The 15882-nt window shown below is 39.5% G+C and overlaps 1 protein-coding gene across 2 annotated transcripts; it reads left to right on the top strand.

The window, feature by feature from the left end:
* Positions 1-1453: 1453 nt before the first annotated feature.
* On the top strand, positions 1454-8260 carry LOC124404167 (importin-4-like). 2 transcript variants are annotated; one of them, XM_046878097.1, is made up of 15 exons: positions 1454-1617; positions 2603-2689; positions 2823-2930; positions 3002-3154; positions 3615-3800; positions 3889-4183; positions 4246-4403; positions 4551-5154; positions 5232-5467; positions 5529-5725; positions 5809-6149; positions 6227-6402; positions 6520-6722; positions 6820-7130; positions 7227-8260. In XM_046878097.1, the coding sequence occupies exons 1-15, from the start codon at positions 1564-1566 to the stop codon at positions 7337-7339; spliced, it is 3222 nt and encodes a 1073-aa protein (XP_046734053.1). In that variant the 5' UTR covers positions 1454-1563; the 3' UTR covers positions 7340-8260. The 2 variants fall into 2 exon arrangements, with proteins under 2 accessions (XP_046734053.1, XP_046734052.1); XM_046878096.1 differs by having other exon boundaries at positions 6514-6722.
* The last annotated feature ends 7622 nt before the right edge of the window (positions 8261-15882 follow it).

Below are 15882 nucleotides of genomic sequence, written 5' to 3'. Positions count from 1 at the left end.
TAAACTGTATATTCGTCGAGCGAGACGCGCGAGAAGCGAGCCAAGCGAGAAAGAGAGCGAAGCATCGCCGGTGCTACTAAGGCGTACGAAAAACGCCGCGACGCCGACGCCGACGCCGACGCCGACGCCGATCTAATCAATTGCCGCGCGCCGCGTTCACCCCGGTTTCCTCTATTCCTGGCCTCCTATTATGCTCAAAGGAAAACCGTGAAAATACCTTCTCATTTTCTTTCTTTATTTCTCTTCTCCCCTCTTTTCTTCACCCTTCTTTAATTGATTCGATTCCTTTTTCTTTTCTTTTTTTTCTCCTCCACCGTCACTCTTTTCTTTTCTGCCAACTGCAGCTTTCAACACCGAGCGCGTTATTTACGCAGAACAATATTATACGCGAGATTCAACCCGTCCGGTGAAGGGGAGGGAGGGAGAATTTCCTGATACTTGAAACCGGATATAAACGGATATACGAAAAAACAGAAATAAAAATAAAGAAAAATGAAAAAAAATTTTTATTTAAAATTTTTCCATATAACTTATGTGCACGATAATATCGGCACTTGGAATATTTCAATTTCGGCAAATTATTCACGATCGCAGATACTTTCTATATGAATGAAATAATATTGTATGATTTACTGATTACGTTATACGGCGCAAAAAGGTGAACGACGAAAACTACATAAATACGGAAGAACAATCCTTGATAAAACGTTAAAACGTATATATACCTATATATACGTGTGGTATGGGTATAAAAGCAAAATATTATCATTCCCGTGACTGAGATAGTGTGTATATAGGTATAGGATAGTGGAGTACGTAGACGGTATGGCTAGCCAAAGTCTGCCGGGATCCCTGACGGTCTTTATAACTATGTGCAACAAGAAGGAAACCCGGGAATCTACACAGATCGACCGGGGTGTATATCATTAAAACGCTACATTACTATTGTATATTATTCCCCCCTTCTCGTAGTAAACACCCGCTCATTAAACATTTACAAAATGTTCATTTCAAACCTCTCTAACAGTTCTCTCTTTCTATCCTTTTTTCTTTAACTTTCTCTATCCCTCTCGGTCCTCGGCAATTGATAATATTTAGAACGATTCAGAGTTCCTCCGTCGGCGCTAAAAAACGTTTCGATTTAGTCATGATTTAGTGCCTTGAATTACCGACGCGACACAAATTATCGACAGTGTCGCTGTGATGCGTCTACAACTTAACTCTATAAGTAATGTTTTCTTTATCCACGGTAGGTAACCCGAGATTGTTGATAACTCTTACCTACAGTCGGTAATATGCTGAAGCACCAATTCACTGCATAACCCTGCCAGCACTGGGTTCGTGGCGTTGTTGACGGTGCGACGCTCGGAACGAATCACCGGTGGCAGTGCCGCTGTCTGAAACCGTGGAACGACGACGGGATATCCTCGTGTCGCCTCTGGCTTGACTCTTGCGAGAAGAACACCGGAAAAACTGGACCAGCAATATTTGAGGTTCGATTGAGGAAGATTTTTATTTTTGTGACAGAGCCTCGGCGCGGTGGTTTAGAAAAATATTCCCACCATGGAGAAAATTCTCGAGAAACTATTGGTCGCCGACAACGCGATAATCAAACAGGTAAGCATAGAGATATACTCATTAGCCGAGGATACGAGACTACGATCAGCTGTTCTAGCAGGTACATACGAGAAAATAGATAGAACAGCACACACGTTCGGGAAAAATATAACATTCGCGGATTCGGACGTAATGTGTATGCATGTATGTAACACACACGACGTTTCTTCGGTCAGTCCCGAGGCCAATACCCCGCGACACGTGCTCCCAGCCCCTTGACCAACACCACTCTGAAGTACGCGCTAGGCTGTGTCCAGCGTGAAGTTAGCTACGTGTGCACGTTCACACGAGAGGGGCGCGTGTTATCGATGTGTGCACATCGCATTCCTCGTGCGATCGCGATCGAAGGCTACTTTTAAAACCGAGTTACTCATTGTCGTTGGTATTTTCCCGACCACCCCCCCTCCTTCTTCTTCTTCTTCTTCTACCCATTTCTTTTTCTCACATTATATTTCTTGAGAAATATGTATAAATGCAACATCTCCTCCTGATCATATGTACCGGCAAATTCGATCGCTCGATCAAAGCGCGGCTTTCACATCTACATATAAGATAACATACATATTTACATACGGTTATCGATTCGCATGCAAACTAGTTATGTTGGTGCATCGTGTTATACCTACACACGAGACTAATAGTCACTTAGTCGTTGAAATAATTAATTTTTTTCGTCGATTATAAACGATGACTAACCGCACGTGTCGCTATGCTGTCCGCGAATTTACACGCGAGTCTATACCTATATCAATGCCAGCGCGATATTGGTGTAGTATATCGTTAGGAGTAATTTGCACTGTACAGATAATGTGGAAGAAAAATGTTTTGCACACATTGTCGTTATCGGCATGTTAATACTTATGCGAGAAATAATTACAACGTAAACATAACGCGATGTTATCAAAAAATATCCCGCATAACATGCTGTACTGATGTAAAACTTTTTTTTCTGATTTCTATGGAAAGAACAATGATCGTTTTTCAGGGTACGAACGAGCTAAGAGAGGCCTTCAAGAAACCAGAATGCATAGGATCGCTGGTCGCAGTTGTTGTCGACTCGCCCAACCCCCAGGTGCGAATTTTTTCGCCATTTATTGCGCGTTGATTCATCGCATTTTCAAACAATCGATTTTATTCCATGTATCCATGATCCCTTCACATTATGAAAATTGATTAGCTAGACGTAATGAAAATTCGTTACACAGATAAGACAGTACGCGGCCGTTTTGATGAGAAAACGTTTGAGCAAAGGGAACCATTGGGCTAAGCTTTCACCGGAAGTAAAAGCTAGCTTTAAAGATGTGATGCTCAAGGTAGATAATATATTTTGCGATGGTTACAAGAAAAAAAGCAATGTAACTTACAGAATCATCTTTCTTTACAGCGACTTCTCAGCGAACAGGATTCCTCGGTAAGAAAATCGATCGCCCAACTGATCGGCACGGTGATCAAGCACGAACTTGGCAATAACGGATGGCCGGAAGTACTGCAGTTCGTTCAACAATCCGTAACGAGCGAAAATCTCGGCGATAAGGAGGTAAAATCATCACGATCGCGTATTAATACCGATATGTCGGTTATTTCACTCACGAATTACATCATTGACCGCGGACGTTAGGTGTTCGAATTTTCTGCAAACAGCAGAACGCCGCAACTATGGTTGATTAATGGGAATCGAAGTGTGTTCGACTGTTTCCAACACGTGATCAAAGATGGCACTGAAATTTCAAAAACGAAAATACTTTATATTAAAGATAATTAAGTGTTCTACTGTGCACACACGCTGATTAAATACATTTTTCAACTCTGCAAGTTATGGAAAATCTAATGATTAAATTTTTGTTTCGATAATATAAAAAGCGGTCGTAGAACACGTGGGTCAAAGTTACGAGGTGAGCCGATAACGCGGTAATGGCGTCGATTTTCCATCCTATCCCTAATAATAAATTGAATTTTGAGTATCTATTATTACCGTTCTTATTTGAACAAACCCTCAGATCGGCATGTACACTTTATCCACGATGACGGAGGTAGCGGCACACGCATACCTACCGCATGCCCAGTCGGTGGTCTTCCTCTTGGAAAACACACTGAACGGGCTTCAGGACTTGGGACACCCTGTAGCATTCTACGTTTTATTGACGCTAACGCACTTGGTGCCTCTGGTGGAAGGAAATCAACCCGTAAGTACAACCTGAGGTATATTTTTTCGCCATAAAAAGACCGGCGCATTATTTTTCCATTTTTGATATTACTCAAAATATTTTTCAGATGGTAAACGCCTATCACCAAATGATGCCTCGGGTAATTAGCGTCATTCAGGCGCTCGCAGTTACCAATGAAGAACAGGCGGTCGAGGCCTTCGAGCTACTGGATGAACTCTGCGAGCAGGCAATGGATGTAATTTCTCCCCATGTCAAGGCTCTCGTTAGCCTCTGTTTGACCCTTGGTGCAAACAAGACACTCGACGATGCGCTTAGAGTCAAGGCAGTTGGGTTTATGGGCTGGCTAGCCAAGACTAAAAAGAAGGCATTCGTCAAACATAAACTGGTCGAACCTGTCATTGGTAATGTCGAATAAACTTGTATACTTGGAGCTTGCAGGAACCATTACTTGGCTTTTTTTTAGACATGTTGTTCAACTTAATGGCTGAACCACCCACGGATGAATCCGACGAAGCTTACTTCTGTGATAATGTTGATGACAGTACACCAATGACTTGTGCGACACAAACCCTGGACCTTCTAGCCCTGCACCTTCCACCAGAAAAATTAATCCCTTACGTTGTAAGTATGTAAAGACTTTATTTATTACAATTATGATTGTAAATCTTAGATTAAAGGAGAAAGAGTAGAGTGAGCCGAATAAATATGGCTACACCAATACCCTCTAAATTTTGAATGGAACAAATCCTGATTCAATTTCTGTCACAGTTGCAGCACGTTGAACCGGGACTTCAAGGATCCAATGTGTACTCTAAAAAGGCATCGTACCTAGCGATGGCAGTGCTGGCCGAGGGATGTTCAGAATTCATTCGATCAAAGTACCTTGAGTCGTTTTTGAGGTGTATTTGTGGTGGAATCACAAGTACAGAACCGGTCGTTCGCAATGCTGCATTGTTTGCACTTGGTCAATTCGCAGAACATCTGCAGCCCGAGATTAGTCAATACGCTTCTGAGTTGCTTCCAGTTCTGTTCGAGTACTTGGGACACGTATGCTCTCAGATGCAGTTGCAAAACAACAGCAAGTCTCCACCGGTCGACAGAATGTTCTACGCCCTAGAAGTTTTCTGTGAAAATTTAAACGAGGGACTTCTGCCTTATCTTCCGATACTTATGGAGTGCCTTTTCAAGGCCCTACAAACACCCAATGCCGATATACACGTCAGGGAGCTGGCTCTCAGTGCCATCGGAGCAGCTGCAAATGCTAGTAAAGAAAATATGATGCCATACTTTCAAACGATCGTTGAAAACCTTCGTGGATATCTCACGGAGAAACAGAGTACGGAAACTATGTGCCTGCAGATCCAAGCCGTAGGTTTGTAGATACCCAGACTGAGAAGCTATGACACGAAAATCTCTTTAGAAATATTATTTACCCTATTTATTTATCAGATACCCTGGGAGTGCTGGCGAGAACGATAGGCGACGATCATTTTCGACCGCTAGCCGAAGAGTCTTTGAATCTCGGTATGAAATTGATGACCGAAAACGAAGATCCTGATTTAAAGAAATGCGTCTACGGTTTGTTCGCCTCGATTAGTTCGGTACTGAAACAAAACCTGGCTGCAGTTCTGCCACGAATTGTTGAACCCATGATACACAGCATACAAAGCGCAGAAGGAATTGTGGTAAGTTCAAAACGGTAACACACCCTGAGCAAGTCGGATTTTAAACTATCTTTGTTCGCAGCCACACTTCAAGGACAATGAAAATACCGCGTTTCCAGTTTACGAGGATACGAGTGAGACAGAAGAAGAAGAGGACATTGAGAATACCGACAACGAGGACGATTACGATGACTTAGCTGGCTACGTAGTCGAAAATTCTTATGTCGAAGAGAAGGAGGAGGCCATCCTTGCGTTGAAAGAGATCGCTAAGAACACTGGGTACGAACTACTTTCTGTTATACAGATTTTTTTTCAATTCTCAGAAAGTTTGTTCACAAGTTATCCGATTGTTTTCTTAACAGAGAAGCGTACTTGCCATACTTGGAAAAATCGTTTGAAGAAATTTTCAAACTCATCAACTACCCACAAGAGGATATCAGAAAGGCCGCAATCGAAGCTCTGCTACAATTCTGCATAAGTTTTTCAAAAATAAATACAAACGAGGGCAAAGTAGCCACGCAAAAGGCACTCTCGGTATTTGTTCCTAAGTTGGCGGAACTCATTAGATTAGACGAGGAATGCTCCGTAGCAATTGCTGCGCTTGACGCTTACTCCGAACTCCTCAAAGAACTAAAATCTGATGTCCTCATTCAGGAGGGTCACAAAGATGCGATTATAAACTGCATTACCGACGTCATGACGGGTGAGAAAGACGAAATTCATTGGCTCGTGCCTACGCTATTCCGTAATTGATGATTTCATTAAGCGGACAATTTTCAGGTAAAACCGAATGTCAGGACCAAGATGAGGCGGATGGTGACGAGACCGAAGCCGAGCAAGACGAGCTATTAATTGAATGCGCCGGAGACGTTTTACCAAGTTTTGGTAAAGCCATGAAGCCAGAAGATTTCCTTCTCTACTTCCAAGCACTGCTTCCTCTTTTCCTGGCCAAATTGGTAAGCAAACGCGGTTTTATACAATTACAATCTGAGAGTTTTTAAAAACTTAGCGAACCAAAGTCGACTGATGCAGACAGTTTCCTTCACTACAAACCCCTTTTCTTTCAGCAAAAGAACAAAACTGAGGCCCAAAGATCGTTCGGTATCGGTACAATATCCGAGTGTCTCGCAGCCCTGGGTCCGACAGTAGCAAACTTCGTTCCGCAACTCCTGCCAAGGCTGTTAAAACTGTCAACAGATCCAAACGCAGAGGTTCGAAACAACGCGATCTACGGAATCGGGGAACTAGCGTTACATGGAAAGGAATCCGTCTATCCGTATCCTTTGTAAACCGCTTTCGACCGATTGCGACTATCACTCTGCGTGCGTGATGACGATGTATTTTTCTAAATTTTTCCCTCTTCCGGCACTCAGACATTACTCGGAAATCCTTCAATCTCTTTCGGAAGCGATAGTGACAGAGACTCATGGAGGAACACGGGACAATATTGTCGGTGCGATCGCGCGTCTGATCATAACAAATCCCACAATCCTACCGCTGGAGCAAGTATTCCCAGTTTTCGTAGGGCAGCTACCTCTTCGCGAGGACTTTGAGGAGAACAAGGCGGTGTTCAAGAGCGTGATGGTGCTCTACGAGAACGGACACGACGTTATCAAAAGCCACATTCCGAGTCTCCTCAAAGTAGCAGTAAGCGTCGTTCATGAGGGCAGAGCGATGGACGACGGTGAGTCCCAATTTCAGATAAATTCAAAGTGAACTAGAAACAGTGTTGAAACATGATCGATAATTCTTTCATCTATTCTTCTTCTTCTTTTAACAGAATGCAAGGAGATAGTGACGAAATTCCTAAGAGTAACACAAGCCGATTTTCCGACCCAGTGGAACGAGTTGTTGGTTAGTCTTCCGCCGGAAGTAAGGGCCGGTTTTCAGTAGGCGCTGTTATTTAACGTTTCATTATTATTGGCTGTTCAAGGAAAGAACAAAAAATAAAGACGGTGTTAAATATGCCACGAGTTTTCCTAACAGCGAAACGATTCGTGTGCTTGAGTCGCCTTGGTCGCCTGAATCAGGCGCACGAATCGTTTGGTTGTTAGAAAAACTCTCTGTATACCAGATCGCACTGAGCACTTACTTTTTTGTTTTTTCTCGTCTTCCTACGGTACGATAATTTGTTGATTATTGACGAGAAACAGCTCAATCTTTGGAGACAGCTGACTTCTCGGGGAACGTTCTATAATATATTTATTAAGCATGCTACAATCGAGCGAGACAACGTTTCACCCTCGACGATTATTTTATGTTTCTTGTTGCTGTTGATTTTTCGTAAGTTTTCGTACTTCTTCAAGTGCGAAGATAAAGTAATATATTGGCATTTCGTGAATTGTGTGCCTTCTGCGTTGAAGTTATATAATTAATACATTTAAATTCAAGTTTTACTCGGGCGGCGTTGCATTAATTACACCCAATTTTCATTTATTCATATATATCTATCGGAAAACTGTTCGAATCGTCGTTAATATTTCTTACCGAAATATTTTAATTCGTGTTTACACCGTAATTAGAATAGTAGTATCGTAAAAACTTGAAAACTGATCGCCCATTATAGCTACGCTCTGCTTGTTCAAGGTTGATTTTTTTTTTCTTTTTTTTTTCCTGCTTAATTTAAATTTAACACTGCATTGTATGCTGTTGCAGTGTCCAAACATACCTTTTATATATAACACACTATTATGTATTAAATATATAATGCACATGTACGTATAACGAGTATATACATGAAAAACGAATGTGTATGAAAAACCAAGAAAAATATGGAAGAGAACTGAATAAAGGCGAAGAGAAAATTTGCATATTTTACAAGCTTGCATTACTACTCTCTCTAAATCGTAATTCTCCCAATTAGAAAACTCGGCTACATATCTTGAAATAAAGTTTATTCTGAAGCTGAAGATTATCACGAACAATTCGAACAGAAGACACTTCCAACAAGGCCTTGGCAAGAATCAAAAACCGTGGAAATCTACCCATGAAAAACTGAACTTATACAAACAATATGAAAATTAGTACTATAATTCGTGAGATGAAAATCTGGGACCTTCAAACTTATTTTTAAACCTTTTTTTACCAACTCGTTAGTCTCTCTTCTTCTTCGTGCATCTAATCTATGATCTAAGCTATCGCAGACTTGAAATCGATGCTGAATCAAAGCGTGAAGATCATAACTCAGGTTTTCAAGTATGTAATTGGATTCGCCGTCGCGTCGGCTTGTTTTACGCTATATGACAAAAGTGCAGAACAAGTCGATGAAAACATCTTCAAAAAATCATCTGCAGTAAATGAAAAAAAAAAAAAAAAAAAAAAAAAAAAAAAAAAAATGTGTAACATTAATACCATTAAAATCGATCGCTTATAGCGCAACATCGTCGAATATAGGGTATATAAAAATCTTAATCGCGCAAGGCCGTGAAAACTATGGCATACTTCGATTATAGCCATACGGTATAAGCCGTTCGCCAATCGTCTACTCGGCCAGCATACCTTCCTGCATCCCCACCACTCGATGCTCATCGACTGTCACAATTAGAAACCAAACCACCTCCATCAACTAACCGTCCCGCATCCTAAGACTTTCCGGAATCAAATAGGGTGAAAATTGAACCAGAAATTGTTTCGGCGATATGAAATTTCCACGAGAAGGAGGTCCGATTCCGTTGACAATTATCTCGAAAGTCGTGTACCTTACATATACACACTGTGTACACATAACTCGTCTGATGTATAAATCTGGGTACATATATCGATGATATCGACAGCTCGTTATCATCCCGGAGGGTGAGAAGAAGGGAGGAGGAGGAGGAGGAGGAGAGGATAAGGCGAGGACGAGGACGAGGGGCACCGCGGCGACGAGGCTTAATGATAGATAAGTAGTGCGTCGATGGCTGAATATAGAGTCGTCAAAGAATTGGAATGAGCTGGTGGCAGTTATCCGGTGTAACAGTTCTCCGCAGGCAGGTAACGCGTCCGCGTCTAAAATCCGTCTGCATGCAGGTATAACCGTCCCCGGCTTCTCCTGGCACGAATCATTGTCGATAGTTCCATCGGCCGATTCGGTTCTCTCCGTTGTATCGACGCGCCAGGTTTTAAACGACGAACCCGAACCTCGACGGTAGAGGTGGTCAGTTAGTTGGAACTAATCCGTTTCCTCGAGTAGTCCAAGGACAAGGACTGGAGGACATGAAGAAGGAACAAACCGCGATTCCAATCGTCTCAGGGTCGACGATGTGCTAGCTAGGATAGCGACCTTTGCGACAATATCTTTGGAACACACAAGGACCCCAAGGGGAAAGCCAACGGTCACTGGATTGCTGAAACCTCATCGTGATTACCGGCCTATCGTGACGAAGAATCAACAGTGTACACATATTTAGGATAGATATATATATATACATAAGAGAAGAGCCTCTGCCTGTGCACTGCATTACGGATGGACATAGTATGTGAAACATTTGCGTGAAAGTGGATTATGACGATGGTCGTGATGAGTTAGACATGCAAAGCCGCGTATCGCGTGTGTCTACAAGCACATATGTAACACCAGGAATGACAAAGATTATAGTCAAGGCGAAGCAACAATGAGCACCGTGACTGGAAACAAAAACAGTTCAACAAGCTACATTGAGTAAACGGTTATTGCTGCTGCTGCTGCTGCTGCTGCACGCGTGGACATTGGACAATACCGTTTCAGTGAAACACTATACTGTTCTTAAACCAAAGGTTCGAATTCTGCACAATTAGTTATACCAACTTACTTATGGTGTGTGCAGGAATAACGTGTATCGACAAGTTGGTATTAAGATTCTCGTGATTTAAGTTTCTTCCTTTTCTCAAATGCTGCATATACAAGTAATAAACGACCGAATAATACAATCGGAAGAACCTGTGAACTTATCTATCCGCGAACCAATAAGTTACATACACGAACGTACCGATACAGTGGATTGCATAAAGCTACACAAGAGACATTCAACGATATTTAGTGTGTTTTCTGAGAAATAATTTCACACTGCCAAGAGCGATTTGCATAGAATAATAAATACCTATCCACAAAACAGCGTATACGCGTCAACTCGAATCGTAGTGCAGACGAAAGGAGGTTCGAGAGGGATCGTAAGGAACGATTACGAAGCGGTTTCGTTAGTCGAGTGTGGGAGCTTAGTCAGTGATAATTACCATTTGGGAAAACATTTCGTCCGCCACATCCTACCTAACTACCTATCAACCTACTGTGTAATAGGAAGGTTAAATTTCTAGTCACACACACACACACAGACATATACAGAAACAAACTCACCGAGCCGTCGTCGCCACGTTGGCACGGTCAATTATTATTCTTGGAATTCTTAAACGAGCTTTGCCAGCCTTTATCACCGTCGACTGGTTTCGTCTTCTTTCTTTCTTTGGTTTTTTTTTTTTTTTTTTTTTTTTTTTAATTTTTTTATTATTATTTTTTTATTTATCAAAGAAGTTAGATTATTCTTCCTCACCGCCGATAACTCCAGGTTCGTACGATATGTTTAATTAATAATTAATTAATTAATTATACAAATCGGTATTTTCAACACATTTCCATCGTATTTCTTCTGTTATTGTATATTAATGTGTAGAGTAATTAGTGATTATTAATTACGAACTTTCAGTCCATCGCAATTGTATTACATACGCAATGTTAGAATACATTATCCATTAGCCACGTTATGTGCTTGAGGGCACGGTACAATGTCGAGGGTCTTGCATACTTTATCTCTCAACTCCGAAAGCTTCCGGTCTTACGGATTACACGTTGTATCGTTCGTTCTATCGGCTCTGCAATAGCTGATTATCGACACCTGGAGTTCAGATATATTTCAATCTGAACGAATTACAAATGTAGGAATCAAGCTACACTCTAAATTTTGTAACAGCTGCGTTCGTGCTTACATCATTACGTGTAAAAATTCGGTGGTCTGAAACAGCAGTTTACAACTAACGAAATCAGTGAATCAAAAATCTGCACATGCGAAAAACATCTCAACAATCCATCTAAAAAAAATATATATATATATATATATATATATATATATAAACACGAAAGATCGGAACGAAAGATCAAAGCTAGACGCTTAAAGCCATTCATTCATACGTTTATACCCACTGTTCTTGATTTTAAAACGATCTGCAATTTCGCCGATCCATTCAAGTCTCGATCGCAGAGACTTTAAACAGAAGCTTATAATGTATATAACACTACGTTCTAGTTATAATAATAATTGACTTAGGCCGAGTTATATACATACCGGTTAAGATGCGTTATGCAAATATAGTAGTATACTTAGGCCTTCTTCGAGGGACAATTAATAATATACTAGCCGATACCGAACGCCTAAAGCTAACGATAAATGATCGTTCGATCATGAAAAGGAAACGGAATCGGTATACTCGCCGATCCTTTTACGCGAGCGGAAATTCCTCATGCGATAATCGATAAACGGAAATGAAGTTGAAATAGTAAGAAAATTAATAATAATAATAGTAACAACAACAACAACAACAACAACAACGAAGAATAAAAATGAAAAGGGATTTCAATCGTGCAGCTGCAGTTTTACAGCGACGTTTTTTTATTACACCTATCGATGTTATAATCATCATCATCATCATCATCATCATCATCATCATTATTGCACAAATACAAGTGATATATGTATTTGTATTCAAAATGCGTCCCGCACCGTTTGTCGAATATATTAACCTGACAGAGGCCGGCCTGACGAATATGTGATCATGACTCCGTAGATACCTGGGTCACAGTCCTCCTTATACCAAATGAAATCACATGTATATGATGATCACGGTCGCAAATTTGAACGAGAGAAGAAAAAAATTATAAAAAAAAAAACAAATAAGAAATTCGATGATGCGGTCCTTCAAAATCACTCGAAGCGCGATTGAAATTTGATCAAAGGCCAATTCCGTTACCACATTCGTCTCTCTAATTTCACATTTACGAGTATAGGATAGATGTATACATATATATATAGTAAATATTAATGCATCAGGCATAGCTAGCAAACAGAAACGATGCGAGTTGCCTGAATCATACGGACGAATGACGTGAGTCATCATTCTTTGCAGGGGAACGATTGTCACGCCTTTATATACATACATATTATATATATATATATATATATGTGAATATATAGGTAGTGTAGATGCAGGTTGACAATTAATTACCGGAATTAAAGGGAATTTGACATTGAGCTCATCCTTGCGTGTGATGAAAAGTTGTGTCGCTCGATGTAAACGGCGATAAAAAGAAGGAAAAAATAAAAGAAAAAAAAAAAAAAAAAAAAACAAACAAACAAAACAAAAATCCGTGTTCCTCACTGACAAGTTTGAAATGTAATTAACAATCATAACCGCGAGGTTGTCCGTCCGAAATCAGTATGTGACAGTAACATCGAGTATATATTTAATGATTATATTCTCCTTTGTTCAGAGAGTTAAAACGAGGCGACCAGAACCAGGCGATAAAAACCTGTCTATATCAATCTATCTATCTGTTATAATCTGCTTATCTGTTTCCATATATCTATCTAGATCCATCTCATTAACTTTTTTAATTACCTATATACCGATCGGCGTACAATATCACCTGAACAATATAATCGCCTGCACATCGAGTACACCGAATCGCACGAATATATATATATATATACCGAGTTGAATCCCAATAATCGTCATCGACGTCGTCGTCGTCGTCGTCGTCACCACCGTAATAAACTTTCCGAAGCAACGCGCGAAGCAGGTATACTCGATTCCAAGACTGTCTATGTAATCTATGACCCTGCGTAACGTGCAATGATTATGCCCAATTAAAGAAAAAAGAAAAAAGAAAAAAAAAAAAAAAGAATAAGTGAAAAAACGTTGCTTATATATGCCTATAAGGTGTATAATTTATTCCGTTCGAAGGCTGAACAAGTTTCAAATCAAATGCCTACACGTCGATTATAATACATGCGCAAACATTGACGATTATTGCAGAAATGATCCGTTTGCATTTTTTAAATGTGACGTGAATCATCAGTTTTTCTATATTCGCATTATGGGTGAAAAAAAAAAAAAAAAAAAAAAAAAAAAAAAAAAAAAAAAAAAAAAAAAAAACGTCGAAACTGAATACACGAAAGAACTGCAGAGTCGCTAAAATATTTTTGACATCGTATGTCTGTAGCAGATTTGCAATAACACAAAGGCGCGCGTGCGCCTAAATATCCGAACAATTATTTTTCCAGGATGTCTGGCAATCGAATTTCGCCGTATTAGACGGTATTTAGGCCGCGGCAAATTACGCTAACTAGGGTGAAAGGTAAACAAAACTTTTTGCTGGCTTCTTCGGGGGATAATAATATATGATCAATCACGTTTGGGTATACATACATATATCCACTGCATACCAGTTTCGATATAACGCGCGATATAGTACGAGAGAAAGAAAAGCAACTCGGTATAATAACAGTACATATATTGTGTAAAACAAGGTTGCAAAAACTCGGTCTTTTCAAACTAAGCGTAAGTTTGCAATACGAATCATAGGTGAGCCGAAGACGAAGCATGGAATTGAGGTTAGGGCGCGTAATGTCGGATTAGTGCGCAACGGCGCATGCGCGGAGTGCGGAAAAGATCACTTTCAACTCTCAGGACTTAAAAGTAGTCTTTTCGGTACTCCGCGCATGCGCATTCGCAGACTCACTCGACCGTCGCAGAAACGAGTACTTTGTGTGCGGAAAACACGCGTGAAAAATGGTGTAAAACATGCTCGCGTTTGATAAAAGTACTTTTTACCTATTTCTTTTTCTTTTTTCTTTTAACCTATTAGTATACCATCGATATACACCTACTATTAATATATTATAAATATACATTCTACAGAATTCTGAATAATTCGAGAAAGAGGAGAAAGTTTTCCAAGATATTTCTCGCAGACAATTCCGAGTGTTGAAACACGTAGTGGTTACAGCTGTGTAGTAATAAAATTACCCTCCAGATTTGCGTGTCCTTAATTATAGGCCACGAATTTAAAAAATGCGGCACAAAAGTTTGTTCGAAAAAGATAAGAAACGAAAGAGAACAAAAAAAAAACACCAACGAAACAACGGATATGAGTCGATTCCATTATATAATTCAATGATTTGCGATATGAGTGTCGTATATATAATGTGGGTATAAAGCCATTCCGTCAACTTATTTATATCCCACTGTTGTTGTTCCGACTCTAGTTTCATTCACTGGACACATGCTTACTTTTGAAAATTCATTTGTCAGCCAATATATTCGCATAAGAAAGTTTTACGCAAAGCAAATTACGGAAAATGAAATTGGATTTTCAGTTATGAAATCATCATCATCATCATCATCATTATCACCATATACATATATATGTATATATATATATATATATATATAATGAACGCTATCAGAATTTCGTTATAATGGCGATCCGACGATAAATGTCGTAAAGTGTAATAATAAATTTTGAAAAAAAAAGATTCAAACAAATTCCTTCGATGTCCAGAATCAAAAATAACTTTACCTTCTCGGTTAATTTCGGCAAAAACAGCATTATCCGCGTGTATATACATGTATATATAACATCTATTACATGTGTATATGCACACTGTAATTAAGTATACCTATACAAACAACTGGCTAATCTCGCGTAAAACCTGTTTTCCTTGAACAGAGCAAAGGTGTGATACGCATAAATAGAGAAACATTATCGTGTGTTTAAAAACGCGTTTCGCGTAAATTTATTAAGATATTCGCATTTTCGGTTAAAGAAATTCTTGTTCTTTTCGTTTTTTCTGTCCTCAATCGTCAATTTATTTCCTTCTTTTTTTTCCCTTCAATTCAATTAACCTCCTTACGTAAAAAAATATGCCTATATAAATTGCATCATATAATCGAAAGATAAATTTTAATACAAATGATAAAAGTAAAATAGCAACAGTCAATTGACGAGCAAAAAAAAAAAAAAATCACAAATTTCAATTACATTAGAACAGAAAATGACAATTTAAAAAATTCTGAGTCAACGACAAGATGAAAATAATTCTCTTACACACTGTCGATAGATAAAAACAAATTTTCTCAAATAAAGCGCTTATAATGTAATAACATTGAGACAAACGGATAGGAGAGAAAAAAAAGGGAAAAAAGAGGAAAAAAAGAAAACTGTGTTTTTTCGTAGATATATATATATATACCAACAACCTACCTACCGCTTCATAAAAAGTCAAATGCGATTGTTAATATCATTCTCACGTGAGTGCGTTCGGTACGGTAATTATCTTTGGCTGGTAGCAACAATTTTTATACATATATGTATATACGGTACCTCAGCATGCACAAACATGCCGCACACAGAAAGACTATAACGACTG

Source organism: Diprion similis, chromosome 3 (genome assembly GCF_021155765.1).
Source record: "Diprion similis isolate iyDipSimi1 chromosome 3, iyDipSimi1.1, whole genome shotgun sequence".
Classification (NCBI taxonomy): Eukaryota; Metazoa; Arthropoda; class Insecta; order Hymenoptera; family Diprionidae; genus Diprion; species Diprion similis.
The sequence above is the reverse complement of the archived record's forward strand: the minus strand, read 5'-3'. Positions and strand labels throughout refer to the sequence as shown.